The sequence below is a fragment of the Mytilus edulis genome, chromosome 1 (assembly GCF_963676685.1).
Source record: "Mytilus edulis chromosome 1, xbMytEdul2.2, whole genome shotgun sequence".
Classification (NCBI taxonomy): domain Eukaryota; kingdom Metazoa; phylum Mollusca; class Bivalvia; order Mytilida; family Mytilidae; genus Mytilus; species Mytilus edulis.
Genome location: NC_092344.1, coordinates 93,863,946 through 93,891,898, shown reverse-complemented (window position 1 = coordinate 93,891,898; position 27,953 = coordinate 93,863,946). Strand labels below are relative to the sequence as shown.

At 31.3% G+C, this 27,953-nt stretch overlaps 1 protein-coding gene across 1 annotated transcript; it reads right to left on the bottom strand.

The window, feature by feature from the left end:
• Positions 1–4: 4 nt before the first annotated feature.
• Positions 5–27,953, bottom strand: LOC139491105 (uncharacterized). The gene is made up of 6 exons (XM_071278514.1): positions 27,587–27,953; positions 24,705–25,565; positions 23,925–24,086; positions 21,663–21,773; positions 633–965; positions 5–192 (listed from the first exon to the last, which is right to left on the bottom strand). Exons 1-6 carry the CDS (start codon positions 27,948–27,950, stop codon positions 5–7), a joined length of 2,019 nt encoding a protein of 672 aa, XP_071134615.1. The 5' UTR covers positions 27,951–27,953.

The following is a 27,953-nucleotide window of genomic DNA, read 5'->3' as shown; positions in this document are numbered from 1 at the left end:
CAAGTCATTGAATAGTAATCATACAGTAATAAGAAATGGCCGTTATACTATAGTAACACATCAAATGATTACCATCTATGGTTGTTGTTTGCGTTGTTGCGATAGACTTTGGAGTCGTTGAGGCGGATATTGTCATAGAAGTTGCAGTTGTAGTTGAAGTTGTAGAAGTGGTCGTTGCTTTTGTTGTTTTAACTATGAGAAACAAACAAAAATATTTATCATTTCTAACTTGAAAAACTTATTAAAACATCTTCGTTTGTTCTTTTATTTGAAATAATGCATTATGTTTTCTTTTCAAATCAAACACATAATAGTGATATAATATTATGGTTGGTTGAGTTCTAGACAATCACATTTATTGAATTACGTTTCACTGTATATAAAAAACGGATTTATGTTTTTTAAAGTATGTAAGAAGTTAAATCACAAAAATACTGAAATCCGAGGAAAATGCAAAACGGAAAGTCCATAATAAAATGTCAAAATCAAAAGCTCAAACACATCAAACAAATTGATAACAACTGTCACATTCCTGATTTGGTACAGGCATTTTCGTATATAGAAAGTGGTGGATTAAACCTGGTTTTAGAGTACTAAATTATCTCAAAAACATCTGAAAAGGGTTAACTTACCGTCACAGCATGCACCACCATATCCATTTGGACAGATGCAACGATTATGTGAAGAATTGAATTGTCCTCCTTGCTGACATTTCCGACACGACTGAAATTCTGTAGCATTTGCCTGCCACCAACTGAATGTTATGTTACAGCCGTTCAAGCATGCGATCAGGGAATTATATTTTGTTGTATCACAACCAATATACTTTTGCCTTTGTTGAACTCCTGGTGGTGACAGTCCTCCTTGTCCTCCACAAGTATCATTACATGCCTCCCATGGAGCCCATCTGTCCTCCACGATACAATAACTACCCGTTACAGCTTTACAAAGAAGGAATAAATATACTAAAATAATGGGACAACAAATCTTTTTTGAATATATCATTTTTCTATAAATGTTTTGATATCACTTAAAACTTTAATCACGTACTTTTCATCAACAATCTTCAGTAAAATAGTCCTACTCGTGAACCTTTACCCTGATCGACTACCAATACTTTTGAATTCACCTATACTATTTGAATAACTTAAATCGTGTAGTTCAATGGTATCTTGGACGATTGTCTTATAACAAATTAATACAAAAGCAAATATGATTACTCTGAGTCATAGAAATGTCTAAAACATAAACATAAAATCAAGTTTTTAATAAAAATACACAACAACAAAAAACCGACGATTTTTTTTTGTCGATTACAAATACATATATCAAAAATATTTATTCCTTAAAAGAGGGACGAAAGATACCAGAGGGACAGTCAAACTCATAAATCGAAAATAAACTGACAATGCCATGGCTAAACAGACAAACAACGGTACACATGACACAACATAGAAAACTAAAGAATAAGCAACACGAACCCCACCAAAAACTAGGGGTGATCTCAGGTGCTCCAGGATGTTATAACAAATCCGGTAAATAGTCTAATTCGGTAGGTCACATTCATGAAACAGAAGGGGATTGTAGTTACAACGTAAGGAACATATCCGATATCATTTGTGAATAGCAAGATTTCATTCATTTGAAGTTGACGAAAATATTTTTACATTACTAGTAGTATAAAATCACTGAGATAAAAAAATATCATACCGTATAGTTAACTATAAAATGCCACGGTAAGTAAAATATGAACCATACAAAAGACGAACAACGACTTCATTTAAAGCCAAATGATTTGGTTCTCAAGATTTTCATTTATATAACTGCTTCTTTGGATTAGACTTTAAAACCTAAGTCGGACATGTTCAATAAGAAGTACCTCAAATCTAACCTCCTTTGACAAATTATCAATACCACACATAAGGAGAAATGTATGCGATACAATTGGCAATAAGACAAGCACAAATCACCAAAACTGTCTAATAATCTGTCTGAGGCTTTTAGTTAAGGTAGACAGAAACAAACTCAATCCACTGTACTATAACCTCCCTGTCTTTTGACAGCCATATACAGCACGATGCCGGGGTTAAATATGTTTGTAAGAGCTTAGTCGTCACTTAACAATGACAGGAAACAATGGTGTAAGTTTTCAACAGAAGAACAGCATGTAAAAACCCACTAGAAAAGGTTGAACTGTATGATAAACTGTTAAAAACAAAAATGAGCTCCCAAAACCAAATGAATACGGAAAGTCCTTAATCAAATTGCAAAATCAAAATCTCAAAATCTCAAACACATCGAACGAATAGACAACCACTGTCATATTCTTGACTTGGTACATAATTGTATGCATTTTCTAATGAATAAAATGTTGAATTAACTTGACTTTATAGCTAACTAAATCTTTCACTTGTATAACAGTCGTGAAAAATCCATTATATTGACAACGGTGTGTGAACAAAAAAAACCAGACACAATAGGTAACATTGTAAAAAAATAGGGGAACAGCAGCCAATGTTGTGTTATTATCTTAATGAAAAACAAACCGATATATAAACAAACAATAAACAAAGCAGACAAAGCACATTGACAAAAACGAAAGACAAGAATACAGAAAATATCATAGAACAATGACAGGATGTATAGGTACAGATCCACGTAATATGTAAACATGAAACACAAAAAGGCATACTGAAAAAGCATATAAGCAAAATAAAAGATAAGAATACAGAAACTATCATAGAACCATTACACAATGACGGGATGTATAAGTACAGAGCCAAGTCAAATGGATACCACCAGAAGAATAGACTTAACAGTAAAAGTCGTATTCATAAAGACAAATACAAAACAATATAACACGTTATTGAGTTAATAAACAACGTCAGTGCCCATACTCTTTACTTCAAAACCATCGTGTAATATGTGTGAGTCTGATACGAATTATTTATCAACCAGGCAGTAGTACCTTCCAATGTTATTGTTTTTAGAAACTTGGCGAAATGTTCTTTGACATATCCCTGTTTCACCAACTTTCTGCGCAGACAATGGTAACGTTTAAAACTAAGGATTTTCTTATCCCAGGAATAGATTACCTTAGCCATATTTGGCAAAACATTTTTGAATTTTGGGTCCTCAATGCTCTTTAACTTTGTACTTGTTTGGCCTTATAACTCTTTTGATCGGAGCGTCACTGATGAATAAATAAAGGCAACAGTAGTATACCGCTGTTCAAAACTCGTAAATCGATGGACAAAAAACAAAATCGGGGTAACAAATTCCATGATGAGTCTTACGTAGACGAAATGCGCGCCTGGTGTTTGAATTTTAATCCTGGTACCTTTGATAACTATTCACACCACTTGGTCGATGAAACTGCTGGAGGACGTTTCGTCCCCGAGGGTATCACCAGCCAAGTAGTCAGAACCTCGGTGTTGACATGGATATCAATGTTATGGTCATTTTAATAAGTTTCCTGTTACAAAACTTTGAGTTTTTCGAAAAACTAAGGATTTTGTTATCCCAGGAATAGATTACCTTAGCCGTATTTAGCGGCACAACTTTTTGGAATTTTGGGTCCTCAGTGCTCTTCAATTTTGTACTTGTTTGGCTTTATAACTTATTTGATCTGAGCGTCACTGAGGAGTCTTGTGTAGCCGAAACGCGCGTCTGGCGTATAAAGGTGGTACCTAACACTTTCACTAAAATAAATTTGGCTCGTTTAATATTCATAAACTTTTGACAAACTACTTACTTTGACCCTTTGACAAATATATAAAAATTTCGAGAAATTTGAACCAACCATTTTATCAGAAAAATTACACTGGTTATATAGCAGTTTGACAAACACAAATTTTGATCATTGAGAAGCTTAATATTCCCCTAACATCACAACGTAATTAAAACGTTAAACTGATTTTACAGAGTTATCTCCCTGTAGTGTTAGGTACCACCTTAAATATAATCCTGGTATCTTTGATAACTTTTTACAAGGTATGAATATATAGTGCATGCTCTTGAAAACCGAACATGTTGGGAAATGTATATCCCATATGCAGGTGAAGTTGGTATATTGCTTCTAAGGTGGGGGAAATCGATAATTTCAAAATTAAAATCGTCTCGTTTGTCATGGAATGAAGTACTGAGATGACCGTGCATGACAAATCGAGGTTTAAGTCTAAATGGGTTTTAATCTTTGAATGCTGTTTGGTTCGTCTACTTCATCTGCACTTTATGGATGAGTGTCTAATTTGTAATCATACCACATATCCGTACCAATATCTGAAAAACATTATTTTCAAAAGGTTTGATATATTATACTAGAGCGGACATTAAAATAAAATGTCTGCTACAGCTCGAAGGCGTGAATGAACGAAGTTTCCACAAAAAAACCCCGAATGTTATCGAGAATATTCTATTGTAATCTCTCAGTATAAACTAAATGCAATTTCATCTAATAGCACAACTAGTGTAAATTTCAAGTTTCCTATTGTCTCTGTACAAATATAGAATGAAGGACGGTCCAACTTAAATATTTGAGTGCAATTTGGAGTTTAGTATGGCGTCCATTATCACTGAACTAGTATATATATTGTTTAGGGGCCAACTGAACGACGCCTCCGGGTGCGGGAATTTTTCGCTGCTTTGAAGACCTGTTGGTGACCTTCTGCTGTTGTCTGTTCTTCTATGTTTGGGTTGTTGTCTCTTTGACACATTCCCCATTTCCATTCTCCATTTTATTCATATTCATATGCATACAATCCGTACTTCTATTGGAAATATTTGATGGAGCTATCATAAATCATGTAAACAATTTTTTATCTGAAAAGGTTATTTAGAGTTGAACAGCATGTCAAAGACTGAAGAACATATTATTTATTGGTTTTCAGACTTCAGCGGAATTCAGAATGGTCTACGCAATTCGTTTTCAGTCAAATAATATCAGATCAGTCTATATTCGATAATGAGCATTTTCCTGTTAAGATCAATATCGTCCTGACTTGTCTGAATAGTACCTAACTAACTGCACACGAATAGTTAAACTACATGAACATCAATGGATTCTGAACGTTGATTAAAAGAATAATCATACCAAAACAATTATTTTTTGGTCAAATTTTCAGGGTTTACTTATCAACAGAGGTAGGAGACACCACTTTATTAATCTGGGATATGACCGGAGGCTTTTTTTCAACTATTCAATTTCATCTGTTACTATTAATTGTTATCCCCCATTCCTGGTCGTCCCCTAATTGTTCTTTTTTTTTTAAAGTTGTCCATTATTGCAATGTGAAAGTTACTTATTTCCTCATGATATATCATATCACTTTTAAATAACCTTGTTCAATTTTAAGTGCATATATTTTTTACGGATAATGATAAATATTGATATAACATCACAAGGAAATGGAAATAAATACATGGCTTATACCCTTGTCAAGAATGCCGATTGTGAAGAACATATCTAAGTGAAAATTTATCGAATAGTTGCCAAAACTAAACTGATAAATATGCAATGGTATCAATTTCTATCAAAATATTTAAATTGAAAGGCATATAATATAAATAAAGTGATTGATAATCAATTTAGAATTTAATATGTATTGCTTCTTTAATCAATTGATCCAAAAGCTAACCAACTTGAAACCTCTTAAACTTATGTATTGAACTTTCCTTTTTTAATCAAGGTACTTTAAATAGTTTGCTTCGTAACATACATGCTGAAAGTGTATATATGTTTCACCTACTATCATATGCGAATTTAGCTGTTTAATGCATACTCAAAACTATGACTTGCAAAAGATTTTTTTTTCATTTTTCTTGGGTTTTTTTTCTAAAATTATAGTTTGATCACGCGCGATTGTTTAGTGAATTTTTTTAATTTGGATTTATTGTAGGGGTTCACTCTACCCTTTTGTATTTCTTTTCAGTACTTCAGTGACGACCCGCACTTAAACCGGGGTATTTTGTATAAATAAGCAGTAAGTGTACCACCTCGACTGGTGGCTCCTGTTTTGATGCTCCCAGGTTTATTTCGATAATATAAGCGGGGAAGGCGAGAACAGGACTATATGAAACATATCCATGGTATACATGGATTAACCACGTCATACTTGATCTATTATTTTAATGAACTACATCCTACCTGAATATTTATATTAAAACCCCTTATTCATTTGCCTCTTTGTAAGCAGCAATCCGCTTTTGAAATATCCTTCTGGAAAACGATGGCTCTGTGACGACATAGTATCGACAGGAAGATATACACTACTTAAAAGTTACCGATCAAGTATTATATTGTCATATTGTGTGTTTTCTTTTATCTTTGATAATTAGGGATTAGAGAGTCTTAGCTACTATTTTGATTCTTATTATCATTAATGAATATGAAATGGTGAAATACGTATTTGCTATAGCAGCAAGTTTGGTTCAATTTTGTAAAAATAAGCAAAGCCCCATCTCTGATGAATAATGCACTTGCAACTAAAAATTCGACATCATTTAGTTCGTATTCATGTGACTTTGCGAATTCAATTATTAAAATGAAAATTTAACAAGGGTTAACCATATACATTAGGTTGACCTATTTGATCATAGAAAGCTAATTTTAGACAGGTAAAAAGAAGGGTTTACTCATTTTTAAACTTTATATATAATATTATATCAACCAGACTAAAAAAAATTAAATAGCGAATGTTCGTTATCTATTTATATCTATTTATGATTATATCGTATTATAAGACCGTCAATAGTGTCTTTTGAAGTCGCCTAAATTGTTAATTGGAAGGCGTCTAAACTTGAATACACACAAATTCCTGATGCATATTTAATATCGAATCTATGAATCGTACAAGATAAGTCCAGTGTGCGTTAGACGCAAAATGTCAAGAACAGTTAAACAAGTGCTTGACTTAGGAAAAGTTATTTATTATTTAGACGACACTAGCTTCTTTAAAGAGAGGGGCAAGGGGTTTAAATGTTATGCTGTTATGGGGTAATTTAATTTTTTGTTATCTGTTATTCTGAAAATGTATTTACTGTTAGCTGTTATTATCCTATTCCTTGTTAGCTGTTATAGGACTATTATTGTTTTTGTTATCTGTTATTGTGAGAATGTATTTCCTGTTAACTGTTATTGAAAAGTGGAATGTTAGCAATTTTTGACAGCAAAATAGTAGAAATTGAAGATAATTGAACATTATGACTTGGATAGAGAGTTGTCTCCTTTTCACTCATACCACATCTTCTTATATCTTTTTGGGTCTTTCCACTGGTAATATGGTGTTTATGTATTTGCAGAAGGAATTCCAGTCAGATACATCACATCAACATATTAAAATCAATCAGGTCCAGGACTATTCCATTATATGTTATTTTACATGTATTGTTTGTAATCCATTCCATTGTCTATGAACATGTGTTTAGATGTATCATTTTGTACAAATTATAAATTGTACCATTAAGTGTGCAAATTATAATTTTTATTTTGGCTGTACATTCACATTTTTTGTTCAAATTATAATTTGTATTTTGACTTTGTACACATTTTTTGTACAAATAACAAAATTTGACCAAGATTCACTTCTCACTATTATAATAACTTATAGTACGGAATTATATAAAAAAAAAATTGGTACACCCTATAAAATTTTCATTCAATGACCATATAATAAAACATATGCTGTACTGTTACACCACTGTCTCGTGTTAGGTTAGGGCGCCAACTAACATGTTTAACCCTGCCACATTTTGTATGTGCCTGTCCTAAGTCAGGAGCCTTGTTATCAGTGGTTGTTGTTTGTGGCTGTGTACTACGTTTGTTGCTCATTATTTTTTTGTGTTGTGTCACATATTTATTTTTCGTTCATTTTTGTACATACATTAGGCCGTTAGTTTTCTCGTTTGATTCTTCTTTAAATTGTCATTTCGAGGCCTTTTATAGTTGATTTGGGTTGAAGGCCGTAGGATGAGCTATAGTTGTTAATTTCTGTGTCACTCGGTCTCTTTATTTTAGATATGTCTGATTTGCAATCATACCACATATCTTTAAAATACTTATTTGCAAAATACAAAAATAGTTGTATGTCATTTGTTTAAGCATGAGAGTGAATAATGGCTTTGGGAATTACATTATATTTTGCTTTCAGCATTCACATTTAGAAATGCTACTCCTCCTCTTTGCATTTCCATGTCAGAGATTGTGACCACCATTTTTTAAAGCTTTGTAACATAGCGACAAAAGAAGTGCAGCAACTGTTGCTGCAAGACAATTTAATTTCTCGACACAATCATTTAAATACTCCTACAGCTGTTCCAGTGCGGTACCCAAATTCTCCATATTCAATAATTTCATATAAGATGCATGATTTATGTTTCACTTGGTGTCATTCAAATTGTCACTCGGGCCAACTTCTATAATATTATCAGAATAGTCACTTGAGCTAATTTCTATTATATTATCAGAATTATTCGTACATGTAATTGACATGCCTGTATCAATTACATTTTCTGTCTTCATCTGAGTCTTTTTGTATCTTATAACTAAGGTTTATTATGTGATCATTGAAAAAATTTCTATAATGTGCTTTCAGAAAAAAATGATTCTGAAAATCAAATTATTATAAGGTGTCACTGGCTTCATTTTGAAAAAAAAAATACCAAACCACAAAAATTGATCTATCAAATGCCAAAATTTGTACTAATTGTAATTTGTATACTTTTTTGTACAAATCATAATTTGTACAAAATTATAACTTGTACACAACATATATAAAAGGTGTTTCTGGCAAAGCTGTATGGATATAGGCCTATCCTCATCAGGTATCCATGTTTTCCATAATTGCTTTGCTTGATATTAAGAATTGTTCGAATTTCAAATTTACGTATATATAAATGGTGAAAATGTTCCCTATATCCCCATGCGTACATATAAAATTCAAATCAATTATTAATCTTACAAAAAGGGAAACATATGGTAAGGGATTCCTGGTGAGGAGCATAATTAAAATGTATATGACTCTGTTGAGGCCTAGCTAGATCCATAAAACCAGTTATATAATAAGATCTACTTGATTGGTCCCGGACCGTATTGATTTTAAAATTTCATTTACTGTTATCTGTTTTTATCCTTTTTCAATTCCTTGTTATCTGTTTTAAGCCAAATCAATTCACTGTTTTGCTGTTATTGGAACCCCCTTGCCCCCTCTTTAAATGCACAAATCAATCGTTTTTAAAATATAGAGTGACCTTGGCCATAGATAAAAATGTAGTCTAGTTTAAACAAATTCCATCATATTGCCAAAGTACATTGTATATTCAAAGAGAAACAACTCTCCTTGTTTTCAAATGTTTTAAATCACATAGTGCCTCTTAGTTTCAGAAATTGTAGTTTACAAAGACGTCACAATCAAGAGTGCATAGATTTATACAAACACATTTTAGAAATAACAAATATAATGCAATCCACTGTTAAAACAGACAGTTTATTGAATCGTGTTATTTTTTTGGCGTTGACACATGCCTAATACAATAATGTGTTACAGCATTTTCAATCTATTAAATTAGCTGAGTTCAATCAGATCAGCTTCCAATTCTATCAGAAATGGGACATTTTGGAACTCATATGGTCAGTTTGCATGGAGCTGCAGTCCCAAGTTTAAAGAAATACGAAAAATAAATAAAAACTACAGTTAATGGTGTGTATGTAATTTGAATTTTTATGAAATAATTTGACAATTTGAATTTCAATTGTTCACTTGTTCACAATCTATCAGATGAAGTGTGTAACTATGTAGTCATAATTGTAAACTACTGTTCAAAATGATGTTTTTTGTGTTTGTCGAGATTAGACACTGGACATTACAAAGATGTCTTCTTAAAAAAAAAGAAACCTCATATCTGAACAGGTTTGTTTTTTAATTTTACTAAAACTAAACGTGTTCATTATAAAGCTGAGCATCATCTTAGCATTTAATGAATCAGTCTAAAACATAAATGAAAACCGCGTCTTTCAACTTTTGGATTCTATTAAATCATCTGTACATATGTATTGCCTTTGCTTTGTATTCACACATTCTGTACACTATATATATATAATAAAAAGTATCTACAGACTTATTTATTGGTGATAATTGGCTTGTGTTTTTCTTAAAGCGTTTAGAAGAGCATTTCGGCACAAATTTTTACGAAAATCAGTCTTGATAAAACATATAAAAAATATAAAATAGTCCTTCTAAATAAGATTCGATCGTTGAATATCTCCGACGTCTCGAAGTCATTGAGCAACATCTTCATCCAAAAGAAATTCTCAACAGATATGATTAATTCAAAACAAGTTTAACACAAATACCGAACTCCGAAACAGATTCGTAAAGGAGAGAATTCCATAAAACTGACAAAATCAAGCGCTTCCAAGCAACACAACAGGTGAAAAACCTGTGCAACATTCCTGACTTCGTATATGCATTTTCCAACAAAACTCGATATAACTTAAAAATAAAAGGTGTATATCTAAAAGCAGTTATTTATATCCATCCCTGTACATACAGTCCTTGGATAGTGTAAACTTCCATTTAACACCATACACCATACCCCATTACACCATACACCTTGTACCATTATACCATACACGTTACACCTTTTCACCATACACCTTACACTTTACACCATACACCATTCCCCATTCTATCTACACGATCCGAAATTACCCATAATGCAATTAAATTTTAAATATTAAGATTTTTATTATGTTTATGCTTACAATCCGATAAAATGAAATAAAAAAAAACTTCGTTTGCAACCAATGAAAGGTCGTACACTATCATTCACACCATTCCCGATCGCACGTTACACAATCACTTCATTCCTCATACACCATTACACCATTCCCCTTACACCATACACCATAGCACCTTACACCATTGCACCATATGCCATACACCATTACACCATACACGTTGTTTTTGGAAGTTTACAACATCCAAGGGCTGTATGTTAAAAACAATTACAAATATCTAGACAAAAGTTATATAAGTTATAAAAACTATACAAATCCACAAAATAAAATTTAAACATGATTTCCAGCTCTAATTACAGTCAATCTGATGGCGCTAAATAAAATTAAAAAACAGCCGATACTAAGTAGCACAGACAGTCACGCTGTAGAACCTTGTGTTAACTAAAATATACAGATATCTGCAGAATTTACTTTTATAGATTGTAAAAAAATAAAACTACAGACTGATATAAACAATCTTTACCGAACAGTAAGTTTAAAATGGCCCCACAAAAGACTAGTATAAAACCATTCAAACAGGAAAACAAACGGTCTAATCTATTCAGCAAACGAGAAACGAGAAACACTCATGATCCACTTCAACAAACGACAACTACCGAACATCAAATACGTGATATGCACAAATTGGCAATAACTGTCGTCAAGAAATCAAAATCTTAGAAAAATAATGGTTATCTCTCTTTGAATGATGTTTCATGTCAGGACAACAGAGCCGATTTTGTATTATTATACGATATAAACCCAGTGGTTGTTAAACTAATCAATTATTCCAAACTAATAATTCTCAAACATCATTTTCTTGTTTCGTACATATTACACAACTCAATGGCGCCAGACTTTACTGAGGTTTGAGTGTCAAATTAATTACATAATTGGAAAATATCTTCAGCTGTTTTATGTATCTACCTAGTTAGAATGAAATTCAAAACAGTGTGGCTGTGGCCATTGATTGACACATTAAATTCATCTATTGACTGGGACAATTTAGGTGAACGTTTGTATGTAACGACCATTGCTCACTGTGTACTTTTTAAAGACACTTCAACTATGGGGTCACCAAAGGTTCTCAACACCTTAATAAAGTAATTCGAAAAAATTAATCAGAAATAACACGATGTTTTGATTTATATCAATTATATAAATCAAAACATAAAGTTTATTCCTGATTAATTTTTCGGATTATTTTATAATTAAAGGCGTTTAGAAACCTTTGGTGACCCCACAGTTTAAATGTCTATCGTAGGTACTTCATGAACAGTGGTCGTTACAGACAAACGTTCACGTAAATTGTCCAAGTCAATGGATGAATTTAATGTGTCAATCAATGGCCACAGCCACACTGTTTTCAATTATATTCATTTGTCACTTAACCATAAGCTCGTATGTTTTCAGTACGGTGGTTTTTTTTTAAGTGTTTTACTATTTGGCAAGCACCAAATCGCACCTAGTCTACAAGATGTAAAAAAATTAAGACTATCAATATCAACTATCTGCACGACCAAATTCCACAAATTCCAATATCAAAAATGACTACAACTGACGAGAATCTTAATTTCCTCGCTTCAACTAATTAGATATTGAAGCAAATTTTATTGTTTTTAAAATGAAAAACAACACTAGACACATATAAGAACAGATTAATAGTTTCAGTGGAATAATGTATTTCTTAAAATGTCCTATACCAAGTCAGGAAAATGGCAGTTGTTATCTTATAGTTCGTTTCTGTGTTGCATTGTCGTTTGTTTTTTGTTCACTTCAGTGTTTCTGTTGTTTCGTTGTTTTCCTCTAATAGTTGATGTGTTTCCCTCGGTTTTAGTTTATAACCAGGATTTGTTTTTGTCTTAATCGATTTATGACTTTCGAAACGCTTTATACTACTGTTCAGTTGTCTTTACTTATGTCCCATCAGTATAGTTAAATATTAAACGTATGTGAAAACAGTCTTAATAAAAAAAAATCGAAGAAGTCAAATACAATTCTTTTGTTGAAAGGTTTTAGCGTGAAAGAAACTAAACATTTTGTACAGCATTCACTTTCTTTAAATGATGATAAATGAGCCAATAACACCATAATTGTGCTATCTCGAAATTGAAAAAGGGATTTATATTTCCAAAGTTTGAGAATATCAGTATGTGTAAATAAATTATAACCGTGTTTGTTTAGGGTTTTATTTTATTCTATAACAGTTTATGTATTAACCACACATATATATAATAACATTAATGATACCAATGTGTCTGTGTCAGTTGCGCATTTCGAAAATACATGTCTATTAATAAAAGTAAAGCCGTTTGTCAAAATATGTAAAAGTCAAAAACTATCAAAAATCAAAGCCGCACAAGGAATCAGACCATTTATTGTACATTTTTTATCACTCGCCTCTCTTTTACAGTACATTTTTATGTAATTCTTCCATAGAAATCTTTTGTTCAATTCTTGAAAGAGGTAAACAATTTTGGGCCACTTTAAGCATTTTTACATCTTGACGACATATTCAGAAATGTGAAACAAGTACTGTTGTTTTAACCTCTTAGAACACTCATTGAACCGTCATGCTGCTTTATGTGGTTAATACTAAACAACCATTTTTGAAAATGATGCTAGTGAGAACCTAAATCAGGACAAATAGTCAAATTTGCACAATGTTGTTTTTGTTGTTGATCATTAGATATATTTGTTACCAATATTATTTAACTATGTTTCATTGTTTCATTAAACGAATGCATTCCACATTTTATTATGCGGATATGCTTTAATTTCAGTATATGTGTTGAGTTACCATTATGTACTTATCTCTTATGGAATAATCATTTGGTGATAAAGTATATTTATTTTGGTATTATATATAATATCATCAAGCTTACTGAAAATTCGTATTTAAATAAAGAACGATGAACATATTACAGAAATAACTGGATAGCTAAGTAATAAATGATATGGAAAACTTTCGCTTTCTTAACAAGAACTTAAATTTAAACAAAATTAATGTGTTGGCTCCATAAGTATCAAATAAGAGAACAATATTGATTCTTTTGTATAAAAAGGAAATCCTGGAACAACAAAAACAATGAAGTTTTTCGGAAACAGTGGATTATTATAGTTTTGTTATATGTAGTTTTTATGCAATTTTATAATATTTTGGTAAAACTCATCACAGATACCGGTATTTTAATCTTGGGCGTAAATATAGTCCTCATTACAATTTGTCGTCTCTGTTCCAGGAAGTACCAAAAAAAAAGAAACTTTAAGAGGCAATGAGAATACATAATTATGCTGTGAAATAACTTTATTGATTGTTTTCCAAAGTTAAACATGTTCCTGGTAGGAAAAATATACATACATTGTACATGTGCGTTATTTCTTTAAAGTTTACATCAAGAAATATTTCTGTTAAGTCAATTTAATTATGTTAAAAAGGTCATTTGACTTAGAGACATTCTCGTTGTGTTTTTTTTTTTAAAGTAAATAGTGTATGTTTACTTTTGATCGCACGATGCTGCGCAGACTTAGTATGGATAATAGAGAATTAACAAAATGTTGTCAAATAAGCCTAACTCAGTTTGCCATTCGAAGATAATTCTAGACTTGATATATATTTGTAACAGAATTTCCTTTTCACTAATTTGCTGTGGGTTTTTTTTTTTTCGAGGAGATAGGAGCTGGTATGGGAAATTTTAAATCAAGTTGTCTGAATTATTTTACTAAAACAGATGAAGCGGCGTAAAATATTCATAATCAATTTTATTTTTGGCGCGATTTTTAAAAAGAGATTAAATTCTTCTGCATTAGGATATAGTCGGTAGTATGTATTAATCTTAAAAGAAGAAAGGAGCTGGTTTTTTAACTCACCATTAAAGCCGTAAAAAATAAAACTGTGATAATGTAGTGATCACTTGATTAAAACATATATCAAACGTTCCAGATGTTTTAGTCAAATCATCTTTTTACTAAAGTGACGTACCTATGACGAAATAATGAAGGGGAATATCACGAAAACATGATTGTTTTAACAGTGGCGCCATCCTTCACCCTCACATATTTTTGATGAATATACAATATTCTTATCTTTTCAATAAAAGTTCGTATGGCCTAGGCGTGGCATCATATACAAATCCATAAAAAAAGGTTAAATTGGCGAATTTCTTTAAAAAAAAAGGACGGGAAGAAAAAACTACTCATATTTCCCGCTTCTGTATTTAAGAAGCAGATTTACAATTATCGTTTTATACTTTTAAATAACCACACATTTAGCAATGTATACCCATATGATTTACCTGAATAATTGAAATAAAATAACAACACATTTACCGGGACTTTTACTGGGGTTCCTTGTTGAACTCCTTGACCGTGGTGTATCTAGTGAAAATAAGAATCATTAAGATACCGGACCCCGTGGAAAATATTAAGAGAGGGGAAGTCCCTTAACAATTGAACTATCAAAATATAAAACTCAACAAACAAATGGACAACAACTTTCATATTCCTGTTTTGGTACAGGCATTTTCATATATGTATAGTCCATCAGCTAGTTTTCAAAAGCGCTTTAGTTATGGAGTTTGTGTTATCATCATAATATCTCTTTATTCTCTATAAATTTATAATATACTCAGTCTGGTTCTGAGATTAAAGTCAAATATATCCCGACCGTTGATTCAATCAACTTGTGGGGAATATGTCAAAGAGGAAGCCAATTGTTTGAAAAACTAACTCATTTTATTATTTCTTCAAATTCCTGAAGGTGAAAAAAGAAGAATTGCACTTTAATTTTTAAATGACTTAAAGTATATATGCATTATCTAGTTAATCAAGACAAACTTATGTTGTGTTTATCAACATAATATTTGTACCATATGTTTTATACTATATTAATTAATGACAAAATCGGAATTACATTCAACATGGGATATCAGGGGAAATAATCCATGGTTTCTCGATTTTTATCTATAGATTAGACCGTTGGTTATCCCGTTTAAATGGTTTTACACCATACTAGTTATTTTTGGGGCCATTTCACAATTACTTGTTTCTATTCATAGGAAGGTCGGCTATCCATTTAAATAGAAAAAGTTTGGTAACTAAATTTGTTTAAGTCACGACAGTCTCCGCTTCGGACGCTTTTTCTATCCTTATAAATCAATGGCAAATACTCCTACCTTATATGAATCGATTCAGTGATTATTTTCCTTTAAAACTAAACTAATTTCATAGCCCTACAGTGTTCTTCTTCACGGTAATCTAATCATATTTCACTAAAACATGGCGAAAATTTGAACTAGTAACTTTTTCAATATATCTACTTCGGGTTGACATCGCAGTAAATTAAAAAAAAATCATAGGCTGAGTTTTTTATCCCTAATTATTAAGAATCTCAATATTTTGTTTTCTCCTCCAAAATAAAAGATCGGTGAAATTCTTTAGAGTTACCATATACATTTGAACTTCTCTAGTATTATCGAATTCATTCAAATTGGTTTCTGACTTTCTGATTTTCAAAATAACAAGTAAATGTACTTATTCGGTGATATTCCATTTTTTTTTAAATATAATGATAAAGCATATGTGTAAGTTTCCAAATCAAAACGATGAATTTTACCCTAAAATTGAAACTATGTATTAAACCTTTTTAACATATCGATTATGGGAGACTGGTATATCATTACAATCTATACAAATCTATTTAAAGCAGTTTTCAAGTTTTATTTGCAGTACAATTTAGAAGTTGTAAGTGATTTACAATGCTAAAATTGAGAATGGAAATGGGGAATTTGTCAAAGAGACAACAACACGACCATAGAACAGACAAACAGGAAAAGGTCACCAATAATCTATTATTAAGATATATTAGTGTTACTATTTTTCATAACTCTTAATAACGTAAATAAAGGCAACAGTAGTATACCGCTGTTCAAACTCATAAATCCGTGGACAAAAAACAAAATCGGGGTAACAATGCAAACTAAAACTGACGGAAACGCATAAATATAAGAGGAGAACAACGACACAACACTATAATGTAACTAACACACACAGAAACGGACCAAGCATCAGACAAAATCCCACGAGAATAACAAATATAACATCAAAACCAAATACATGAATTTTGGATAGACAAGTACCGTGACACGTCTTATCTCAATGTCAATTTACACTCAAAAATAAGAGAAAACAAACGACGCAACGTTAAATTGTAACACACACAGAAACGAACTATAATATAACAATGGCCATATTCCTGACTTGGTACAGCACATTTTTAAAGGAAAAAATGGTGGGTTGAACCTGGTTTTGTGGCATGCCAAACCTCGCCCTTTAATGGCAATGTTAAATATAACATAGAAATGACAACATAATATTACAGGACTACAATACAAATAAATAGGAAAACGTATTAGACAAAGAAACACATGATTAATGAATAACAAAAAGCATCAGGCTTAGAATTTAATACGCCAAAAACGCTCCTCGTCCACACAAGACTCACCAGTGACGCCCAGATATAAAAGATCGAAAGCGAAAAAAAGTACAAAGTTGTACAGCACTGAAGATCAAAAGTTGAAAAGGTTGTGTCAAATACGGCTAAGTTTGTATGTTTGGGATAAGAACATCCTAATTATTTAGAACAATTAATGCTATTGCAAACAGTAAATTTTATCAAATGAATATAACAGATATACATAATGAAACTGAAGTATTATATAACAGATATACATAATGAAACTGAAGTATTAACTCATTACATAAAACAAACACGAATACATAATGAATGACCAACACAGAAAAGACACACCCGACTCAGTCCAGGCCTCAACGCAGTAAATTATGAAAATGACGTCACATACGACGGTGAAAAGGCATTAAAAATTACGTCACATACGATGGTGAAAAGGCATTAAAAATTTGAACATATGAAATTTCTGAAACAGCAGAAAAATTACGTCACATATGAAAAACTATATCTCAAAAGTAAGATAGAATTAGGATTGATTGAAGATTAAAATAGAACTAAATACTGATATTGCATCAGAATAAACAAATATGTATGTGATGTTGTGGAGCGAAACGGTGTCCTTCTGTAATATTTTATCTTATTCATGTGTCATGATACAGTTTATCAAAAGTGATTCCAATTCGTCAAAAGTTATTGACTTAACCATTAGACAAACAGGTGTAGATCTGTTTATTTTTTTTTATAATGACCCATGTGTATATACGTGTTTTATGGTTATGTTATAAAGAGAAACCATTTCATTTACATTAATCATATTTTTTTTAAGACATTATGCTCTTGTCTTATTTTTGTATGAACCGGCACCATTAAACGTTTAAAGTGATAAAAATCAAAACATCAAGTCATTTCAACTTATTTGGTATACAGGCTTAGAAAGATGACCACATTTTACATTAGCATAATTTGAATATCGTTATTGTTAACATTTTATGCATTGTATTCACACATACTGAATAACGTAATAGATCTGAATGGTTTCCCTAGCCACTGTGTTATGTGTTTGCTTTCATAGTTAGCAGTAAATTACTAAATTAAACCCGTTTGAAATCATCTTTGGTTTAAGAAAAAATAGGTTTTGAGAGTTTCTACTGAAAATAAAACCAGAAAAGGTTTTTTGGGCGAGCGATATGTTCATTAATTTACATAAGTTGATTTAGAGATAAGCTTCTTCATAATTTAGAATCAATGAAAGTACAGTACATGATAAAGTGACTTTCAAAAGTCTCATAACGTCCAGTGGTTCATCTGTTTTGTTATATTTATTTGGATTTTGTTTGTTTTTATTAAGTTTAGTTACATAAAAAATTAAGAGATATAGTATTTTTTATTTAGTTTGTACTGTTTCAATACAATACTTGATTCAGTATTTTTTTACGTAAGGCAAACCTAAAATATTAAACGATAAAGCCAAATATTTGCCAAAGCACACTTTTTATTGTTGATAATCATACGACAACAACAGCAACAAAGTTTTTTATTGTCAATTATGACGCCCAATAATTTGAGCAGTATAATTAAGTTCAATTTCATACAAGTGATCACATATTGATTACATTGATTATTTAAGAATTAAACAAAGTCAAGTCTTTTTCAACAAAATAATTTCTGCAGAAATAATATATATAGTTTTACAATATAATATAGATGGACAAACTACCGGTGACTAAACTGTATCTAGAATTGATTTTCTCTCTTTGAATAAAATACACGATAATACACTTACTTTTTTAATTATTTTATTATCCTTAGATGACATTAATTATAACCATATTAATTTTGATTTATTTGGGAGGCTTTTAAAGTTATTGATAACCTTATTTAAGTAATTTATATGTTCAGATCTTTTATTTTCTAAAACAGGACACTGAAGAAGAAATGAATTTCATCTTCAACTTCAGTGTTACATAATTTACATATACTTGAAGCCTCACATATCTGTTTCTTTCATTTTCTAATTTATGTGTTCTGACTCTGATCTTAGTGAGCAGTCGCCTTTCATCCTCATTCAAAATTAAAAAGTATTTTTCTACATAAATATTTTCTTTAAATAGTCTGTAAGTTCTTTGTTCATTTCCATGCTGTTTTTTTTTTTTTTTTTTTGTCTATCATTGTAAAGTTCAGATTTCCAAATACAAGAATATTTCTGTTTTAATTTCCGGTAAATGGTTATTTAAAATCTATCTTTGAATTTTTAACGAATTTAAGATCTATATCAAGATATTTCATAAGAATAGTAATACAACTATACCAACTATTTTTGTTTAAACTATTTAGTGATTCAGAGACATTCAGGGCTTCAGAGAGAAGGATATCATCAGACTTTAATATATATTTATAAAATTGAAGTATAAGGAAGAAAACAATTAACACTAGTATAATGAAAATTTAAAAAAAAATAAAGCAAATTTATTTGACATTATATATAATATGTATATGTACAAGCCATTACATCTACATCCACACATATAGAAATATATATATAATATGCATTATTTGTCGGCAACTGTACAGATATGATTTAAATCAACCTTTTTTCAACCAATTCAAAAAGAATAATAAAATATAGGATTTTTTTCCCAATGTTATTTTTTTTATAGAGAATCACCCGTTAATCAAATAAGTGTTCAAATTAATTGCATTAAATTCATTTCTTTAATTTCAAATGTTTGCAACAAGCCCAATTATGTTAACTTAACCAAGCATTTGGTTTTCCAATCGGTGAGGGTCTAGGTTTTTGTGGTAAAGGTTCTTCTTCTGGCTCAATTTTCCTTTTTACTCCCTCTTTTTTCGTACATCTGAAAGTAATTTGACTTGATTGATAAATCTGATTTTAATATTCTAAAAAATTGTACTGCCATCTAAGTATAAACATGCTAAACATTCACACATCTGCGAACTTTCAGTGCCAATTCACATGATAAGGGTTAATGTGAACAAAACTGTACTAGACCACAAGATCCTGTTTGGAATGGATTTTTGAAAAAGAGGGACGAAAGATACCAAAGGGACAGTCAAATTCATAAATCTAAAACAAACTGACAACGCCATGGCTAAAAATTAAAAAGACAAACAAACAACAGCTCACATGACACAACATAGAAAACTAAAGAATAAACAACACGAACCCAACCTAAAAACTAGGGTGATCTCAGGTGCTCCGGAAGGGTAAGCAGATCCTGCTCCACATGTGGCACCCTTCCTGTTGCTTATGTGATAACAAATCCGGTAAATAGTCTAATTCGGTAGGTAAATTCATGAAAGGGAAGGGGATTGTAGTTACGACGTCAGGAACATGAAAATGTTTATCTATCATGAATTGGAATAATATGTATTATGATTATCTGCCATGACAGTACTCGGGAAGAACAGTTTTCATTATAATGGATATAAGAATATATTATATGGTGTGAATGCTAATGATACAATTCTCCATCCATTCTACGATGTGTAAAAGATAACCATTATAGGTCAAAGTACGGTCTTCAACACGGAGTCTTGGCTCAGATAAAACAGCAAGCTATAAAGGTCCACAAAATAAGTGAATCGTAATGTGTGCAAGAAATAATTTCAACTACAATCCATTTTATGTTGTCTACCAACCGAAGAATAGTCACTTTTTTACATTATTGTTAATCTCTATCACGACTGAACATTTATAATTATTTCAAATATGACTAGATCACCTGAAAAAGGTTTTTGTTATATAATCTATTACAAAGTGTAAAACTACTTTTATTTGAAGTGTCAAACAGAATATGACATAAAATCTATAAACAAGTGTTTTTTGCATTGTATAATACTTAATCTTACATTGAAATGCACCAGAAAAAGCAACAACCTGTCAGACATAAAGCCAAAGCTGATAAGGATATTAAAATGACAGCCCATGTCTTCACTACAAAAAAAAACATGTTTATTATTTGTTACAGCAATATTTTTATTATGTTTTCAATTTCAAATGAAAAATAAAACGTTCAAAATGCATGTCCTTAAACGAATCAAATCTACTATTGACGACATATGCCTAGTATTTTATCATATATGAAAAAAGTAAAATCACAAAACTTCGCGGAAACTTCCTTCATCAAATGGCAAAATAAAAGCTCATTTAACACCTCAAACGAATAGAGGTAAAGGCATTTTCTTATGTAGAAAATGGTGGATTAAACCTGGTTTTAAAGCTAGCTAAACCTTTCACTTCTATGACAGTCGCAGACAATTAAAGTTTTATTGAAAACGTTGTGTGAAAATAGACCTTCCCGAGAAATAAATGTAATATAACATTTAATGTCTTACAAATAAGTATGCTCGATTATAGTGTGTCATGACACTTTTTTCAGAGAGATCCACTTTACTTACATTTTGTACACTTTTTCTCTTTAAATAAAATGTTACAGTCACAATGGAAATCATTTACTTTGTCGATACACTGTCCATACTGACATGGATCATTTTCACATTCATCTGTATCTGTCAATAGAAATCCTCAATTCAGACCCGTGTTTTTAAAGATAATTGTTCTGAAATTTCTCATTTTTACACGAACAAGTGAAACACGTATTAACTGACAAATGTTACCGTCTTTGCAGTATAAATACATATATAAATAATATGACATTGCCTACTTTTATAAGTTGTTATATATATTGTGTGCAAGTTGTAATTTCGTACAACTTATAATTGTTAAGGGTTTTTGTACAAGTTATCAGTATTTTGACACACACCTACTTTCATCAGGTGATACACTTCGGTGTTGACATGAATATCAATAATGTGGTCATTTATGTAAATGACTAAGGATTTTCTTATCCCAGGCATAGATTACCTTAGCCGTATTTGGCACATTTTTTTTTAAATTTTGGATCCTCAATGCTGCTCTTTAATTTTGTACTTGTTTGGTTTTATTAATATTTTGATATGAGCGTCACTGATGAGTCTTATGTAGACGAAACGCGCGTCTGGCGTACTAAATTTTAATCCTGGTACCTTTGATAACTGTTTACACCACTGGGTCGATGCCACTGCTGGTGTACGTTTTGTCCCCGAGGGTATCACCAGCCTAGTAGTCAACACTTCGGTGTTGACATGAATATCAATAATGTGGTCATTTTTATAAATTTCCTGTTTACAAAACTTTCAATTTTTTCGAAAAACTAAGGATTGTCTTATCCCAGGCATAGATTACCCTACCCGTATTTGGCACAATTTTTAGGAATTTTGGATCCTCAATGCTCCTCAACTGTGTACTTGTTTGGCTTTATTAATATTTTAATATGAGCGTCATTGATGAGTCTTATGTAGACGAAACGCGTGTCTTGCGTACTAAATTATAATCCTGGTACCTTTGATCACTATTATCTTCAATAATGATATTATTCAATGATTTACTCAAAAATTATTAAACTTCAACTTAACATTAAGCAAAGTGTGTCCTGTATACCATTAAACTACAAATAAGTACATCTAATTGATTTAGACTATATTCTGATTTTTTCACTTATACAATATTCTATGTCCACAAAATATGTTTTGGTGTTTTTTTAATAAATTTTGTGTAGCACTATGTGCAAGACTGTAGCCTGTTGTGGAAATAAAACAGGGATATGCTAAAACTAAGACAATGTTCTTACTTTTATCTTATTTTGTAAAAAGATTCACAAAATACTAATAATTATTACAAAAAATCTAATTTGTACAACATTTCAATTTGTACACAACACATAAATATATATAATAAATATAACACCTAACAGAAGTACGCAATGTTATACTTTGTATATTTTTGACTTTTGACACCCAACTCAGTATAAAACATTGATACAGAGGTACGAATGCAAATCTTTACGGGGTATGCTATAAATTATTGTTTATCTAAGACAAACTACTTAGAACAAATTAATCTATTGGTTGATTGATAAGTATACGTATTATTTGAAAATTATATGGACTGAAACAATTTCATTAGATTTCACTTTTTTGAAATCATGGTTGCATGTTAACAAGTATCTTGTCTTAGGGAGGGATAAATCCTACTTTGTAAAGGATCACTCGGATTCAAACAAAAAATTCTCTGAAACTGACATTATCAAGATGCTTGATTTCTTGATTGACAACCTATTTGTTACGTTTGGAGAACGTGTTTTTTAACAGACTGTCGGCCTTCCAATGGGATAGTAATAACAAGTTGTGCCCCTTTTCTTGCCGACTTGTTTCTTTATTATTATGAGGCGGCTGACTTCATACAGGCACTTCTTAGGAAGAAAGATAAGAAGTAAGCAATATCCTTTAACTCTACTTTTCGCTATATAGATGATATTCTTTCACTAAATAATCCAAAATGTGGTGACTATGTTGAACGCATCTATCCCATCGAACTGATTTAACCAACTGTTTAGATTGGGTGCGTATTGATAAGTCTTGAATTAATCCATGTTGTGTTTTGATTTCTATTGTTTTCTTTTTCTCCTTTTTCACCCATTACGTTGTCAGATGTTTTCGACTTGTGGGTTTGAAGGTCTCTTAAGTATATTTCTCCTCTCTTTCATGTTTCAAGACCGAAGTGATTGTTTGTTGAAATGTACAAAAATGTTCTTATTCATAGTGCATATCTGTAATACTTACTAATTTGACAATTCTTTCCCTCATATCCAGGATCACAAAAACACAAATACCGGTTACTCATAGGCAAGCAAGTTCCGTGTTGACATGGATCACCAAGACAACTAGACATCATATTCATATTACCATTTCCATTTGGCGAATTGTAGGAAATGTTGCTTGTGCCTATTAAATAAATTTAAAAGGACGATAATACAGTTTGGAGAAAATTGATCATTCAAACCTCTAAAAAAAAAATTGAAACAATGATTTTATAATTTAAAAGGACAAATCAGTTGTTATCAAAAAGTTCGTTTTTATGTATGTTGGCGTATGTTTTTCTTGCACTTCAGTTTTCCTTTGTTTTCCTCTTATAGTTATTGTGTTTCCCTTTGGTTTATTTTGTTTCCCAGATCTTTTTTTTCACTCCATCGATGTTTGACCTTTGAACACTGGTATACTACCCTTGCCTTTATATACGGCATTCAATGTTAAAATTTACTTCGTCATTTGAATTTGACTATCGAAGGAGCTGATCGAGTGAACAACTCGTTGATTATTACGGAGCTGAGAGCTATATAAAAAGATATATCAAACTTAATGAAGATTGTTCTATATTTACAAATTACGAGCTAGTTACAACTGATTTTTTTCGAATTGAATTTGAAAAACTTGCTTTAATTGTTTTATTTTTCTTTGTTTCTTTTATTTTCGGAGTTTTACTATTTACATACTTAATTTTGTATGAAGTCGATCTAAATGCGTTTTTTTTTATTAAAACAAACAAACAAAAAATGCACATACCATGATTTCCTCTATTGTTATGAGGGTTGTAAGTTAGAATGTTTGTTTTTAAAAGACCTCCATTAACAATAGTTTGATGACCCTCAAATATACTCGTTTGCTTTGAAAATGTTGTCCTTTGACCATGATTTGCTAGATGCGCCGATGGAATGGTCGTTTTCACTAGACTTACATCGCTGACCTCCGCTGTCCTTCCATGTGATCTTTGTGTTTTTGTACCGAGATTTATTCCTAGTTGTGCTTTCGTACTTATAAACATATTTACATCTGATGAAAGACTTTGAATCGGTTTTGCAGTTGTTGCCCTTATTAATAATCTGCTTTTAGAAGTCGAAAAGCCATGCTTCTTCACTGATGTTTTAAGAGCTTTGGGCCTATTGGAAGTTGATTTTAATTGTAGATTAACGACGGTTTTGAATTTTACAAATTTCGATATTGTATGAGAAGGAAGTAAATTTGTAATAGATGCTGTCTTTTTTTTAACAGCATTCTTTGGATTACTTGTTGATGTGGTTCTTGGTGGAATGGACTTAATTGTTGATAATATAAATCTGTTTTTCGGAGAAGCAACTAAGTGTCTAACCGTTGTTAATGCCGATGTCGATTTTGTTGAAAGTGGTGTAAACAATGTTTTCGATTTTGTTGTTGGTATTTTTAGTCTCGTTGTTGGTTGTGTGGGTGGTGTTGTCGTCAGTTTAGTTGTAGAAGCAGTTGTCGGTCTTGTTGTTACTTTTGTTGTAGTCATTGTGGCTGTTACTGTTGTCGTTTGTTTCAAAGTTGCTGTAGCACTCAGTTTAGTTCTCGGTACTAATGTTGTAGTCATAGTTTTTGTTCGTTGTATAAATTTGGTAGATGGTGAAGCTGAAATATAAAATCATTGATCGATTTGAATACAATATGTGATCATCATCAATATAGAATTGTTTTTCATTAATTCTAGTGGTATTGTTCACATTCATATTATCACATTGCGATAAGACGTGTCACGGTACTTGTCTATCCCAAATTCATGTATTTGGTTTTGATGTTATATATATATGTTATATTTGTTATTCTCGTGGGATTTTGTCTATGTGTGTTACATTTTAGTGTTATGTCGTTGTTCTCATCTTATATTTAATGCGTTTCCCTCGGTTTTAGTTTGTTACCCCGATTTTGTTTTTTGTCCATGGATTTATGAGTTTTGAACAGCGGTATACTACTGTTGCCTTTATTCATAGTAATTCTGATGAATAAAATTTAGAATGGAAATGGAAATGTGTCAAAGGGACAACAACCCGGCAAAAGAGCAGAGAACAGCCGAAGGTATACAACGGGTATTCAACACAGCTATAAAATATCCCATACCCGAAGGCTTACTTAAAAAAGAAGATATCTAGAAAAAAACCGCAACATTAAAAACAGCAATTTTTGTCGATGCGTTTTTTCATTGGTAGCAAGTAAAATATTTTTTAATTTATTTTGTTCAGCACCTTGTGAACCAGGACAAACTAACCTCGTCAGTGACTTATTAGTATTGGTGCGATTAGAAACAACTTAAGACACGACAGAAAATGTGCAAATAATTGTTTTATTCAAAATAGTAATGGCAATTAAAATATGGTGTATCCATGTTGAAGTGTGAAGTCCAAATCAATGATTGACAATTATATTCTACTGATTTGTTTTCGAATAATTATATTGTAAAACTATATAAAACCAACAATGACTTAACATTTATCAAAATATGATCATCAAAATGGCAGATAACACTCAAGTTTATTCAACTTGAACGGGCGTAGAACAACAGTTATTGGACGCAACGTCACTGTGACCATCAATAACGCCACCGAATAAAATACAAATTTCTCTGATGAAATCCGTATTTTTCACAGGATAAACCTTGGAAGCTAACACGGTTGCTAAGGACTTTCGTTGCCCCAATAGATTCGTCATTTATATCAATACAGTGTGGACCAATGTTATGTAAATAGAACATATTTATATCATAATTCAAAATGTGCCGATTTTTATGATTTTCCCTACAACAAAAATTTCGGACTGTCAAAGTATTTAAAACAACTCATTGCAAAGGTAAAAGTATCCCCATTTTGTTTAAATTTCCCTGTGCAATTCGTAAGCACTATTCGTATTTTAAAAAATATGTGAAGCAGTTCATTAAATAAACACGCTTTTCTTTCAGTATTTCATTCAACTCTCCACTAATTAATACAATATCTTGTCTATTAAAGATAAATTTAAAATTACTACTCGTTGTTATAGGCATGGTAGATGTAATACCACCAAATCAGGGTACGTCACATCTGGTTGTATACGAAAATATGTCGAAAAAAATATTCCCTTGAATTTGACAGTTGTGGGTAATGAATCCTACATTTTATTGCAGTAAAACATTTCTGTATCAAAAATAAATATCTTGGGTATTTCAAAGCACTATTATTTTTTTATTTGGGATTTCTATAGAATATTTTTAAAAAAAACTTGAGGTTACATGGTACTAAACCTTGCACACAGATTAAATAAGGGGAGAAATTTGATTGGTTAACTTCCAGTAATAATTATTTTCTTATATGCAATGAAATGTTATGTGTTATGCTATAGTACTGGACAGGATAAAAATTTACTCATGCCAAGTATTTCTTTATTTGAAACAAAGATAAATTCTGCACATTTTAAAAAAAATGCAAATTTAACAAAGACTAATAGGAGAAAATCAATGGTGGTATTACACCTGATAAGATGCTTTAAAATACAACGTTGTTTTGAGTAAAATATCTTAAAATTGTAAAACAAAATATTCAATTAGCAAGATTCTATAAGGTAATGGAGCAAAAAACTAGCTACCATTCGTTGAAATTAATAAAATTCTAATTTGTCCATACCTTTTTCACAACATACGCCGCTGTACTCAGATTCGCATTTACATTGATGCTCCTTGAGATTGTACTTTCCATGCATACAGTGAAATCCACAATGTCGTTTTTCTTCAGCATTTGACTCATACCAACTAATTGTTAGGTTGCAATGATCTAAACAATTCTGGAGAGTTTTTGGTTTCACTGTTTCATCACAGCACATATATTTCTTTCTTATTTGTTCTCCGCCTCCGCACGTAGCGCTACAAAAAGACCACGGAGCCCATTCTTCTATGTCGCATACTTTGTATCCATGGCGACATTTACTGTTAACAACATATATATGACATAAAATAAGACCTATGGTACGTAAATAAATTAAATAATGCATGAA